Source organism: Austrofundulus limnaeus, unplaced genomic scaffold (assembly GCF_001266775.1).
Source record: "Austrofundulus limnaeus strain Quisiro unplaced genomic scaffold, Austrofundulus_limnaeus-1.0 Scaffold387, whole genome shotgun sequence".
NCBI lineage: Eukaryota > Metazoa > Chordata > Actinopteri > Cyprinodontiformes > Rivulidae > Austrofundulus > Austrofundulus limnaeus.
The window spans coordinates 304,011-305,666 of NW_013952789.1; the positions used below are offsets into that span (position 1 = coordinate 304,011).

Here is a 1,656-nt window from a genome sequence, read left to right on the forward strand (position 1 = left end):
ATCTGGTGAAAATTTCATGTCATTAGCACCTCTAGTAATATATTTACTGAGAAAAATGGTGACGTGTTCAATACTTATTTTACCCGCTGTAAGTACAGTATTTAAATACTTTCTGTGGCCGGCTCAACAGGTGATTTATGAAGGAGCAGAGGCAACAGGTTCAAGTCTTCTAAATGAGTTTCACTTGTCTGTTGTGTAGTTTCTGCAGCATTTAATCTTACCATGAGTCACCACTTTGCCAAACACAGGCATCGTTTCTAAAGTGGAGCAGTTCCATCGACGATTACGAAACTGAAACTGACACTCGTCTATAGCCAGCTGTGCTCCACGACGGACTGCGTCCATCACCTCCACACTGCGCTTACAGATCTGAACCTGAAAACAAACACAATGTTTACCTGCTTCATTTAAGTGTGGAGAAAGAAAAATGAACATTTTCCCCACATTGTAGATAAATATAAATATCTTACGTAAAAGAGCTGTAGCTGGTTTGATCTCCAGCACAATAGACCCCACATTTTCCTTCAAATGACTTTTGGTTGTCCTTAAAGTTTTCTCTGGTTACTCAGGATTTCTTCCAAGTCCAACAACGTGTGTGTTAGGTTATTCATATAACTGTCTGTCACCAATACAGGTGTGTGTGTGTGTGTGTTTGTATGCATGATGTAGGGAGGTGCACTGCAAATTAGCCTAGGCTAGAAATGTTTCAATGTMCTGTAATAATACCACTAACACTGTCCTTATATAGAGAAGAAGCTAAAGAATTGTTTGTGTCTTAGTTCCTGTGATGGACTGGTGACCTGTCCAGCTGAAGGACTTCCCGTGACCCTAAACTGGGCTGTCACAGGTGCGATAAAAAAACTACCTGAGCTTTATTTTATTATTGTTTTTTTTTTTTGTATCACTGGTGCTACAACTTTGCAAGCTACTTTTTTCCAAAGAAGATGTTACAGGTGAAGCTGTGGCACTTTGTAGTCTTTTGTACTAACCAAGTATTACCTCATCAATGTAATTACTCTTTTAATCACCAACACAGACCCTCCCATAGGGTTGTTTTATAATTAAATGTCTGTTTCCTGCTATAACAAGAAATACTCCATCCATTCTGTCCTCCTTGTTCCTAATCAGAGTCAGGGTGGGGGCTGGAGCCTGTCCCAGCCTTTGGGGGAAGGCAGGGAACCAGGAGCTCGTTTCACAAAAGTCAGATTTCTAAATTCAGGATATGAGCTGTAAGCTGAGCTTGAACAAACCTTCATCTTGTCAAAAGTTGCAATCTGTTGCTCTAACACCAAGCCACACTCAATCAAGGCGGCTCATTCAAGCAATGGTTTAGGATTAATGCACGTTCACGGTTTGTTTACCAGACCCATCAGGTGGATCAAAGATTTCCTGATCAGACATACACAGTAAGACACGTGAGTCTCACTTCTTCCAGCAGTTTAATGGTTAATTATGATTCAAATGAAGAGACGAAGAGAAACACYGACTGATGCTGAAATAATTTCAAAAGTAAATMTTTTTGTGCCACTGAATCTGTCTGTAAGTTATATGAAATTAACTACGTAAATGAACAACATTAAAATGAACAGCTGATCGCTCACTTAAAAGGATCGCTGTAGGAAAAGACGAGGCAGCGGGAGGGGGAGACAATAATCG

The 1,656-nt window shown here is 40.2% G+C and overlaps 1 protein-coding gene across 1 annotated transcript in view; it reads right to left on the reverse strand.

Annotated features, from left to right (window-relative positions):
• Nucleotides 1-1,656, reverse strand: part of wnt4 (wingless-type MMTV integration site family, member 4) — a gene marked incomplete in the record, with an annotated part of 44,869 nt that overhangs the window by 11,818 nt on the left and 31,395 nt on the right. Inside the window, 1 exon segment of the mRNA XM_014023703.1 lies at nucleotides 222-375. Coding sequence (XP_013879157.1) covers nucleotides 222-375 — 154 coding nt within the window.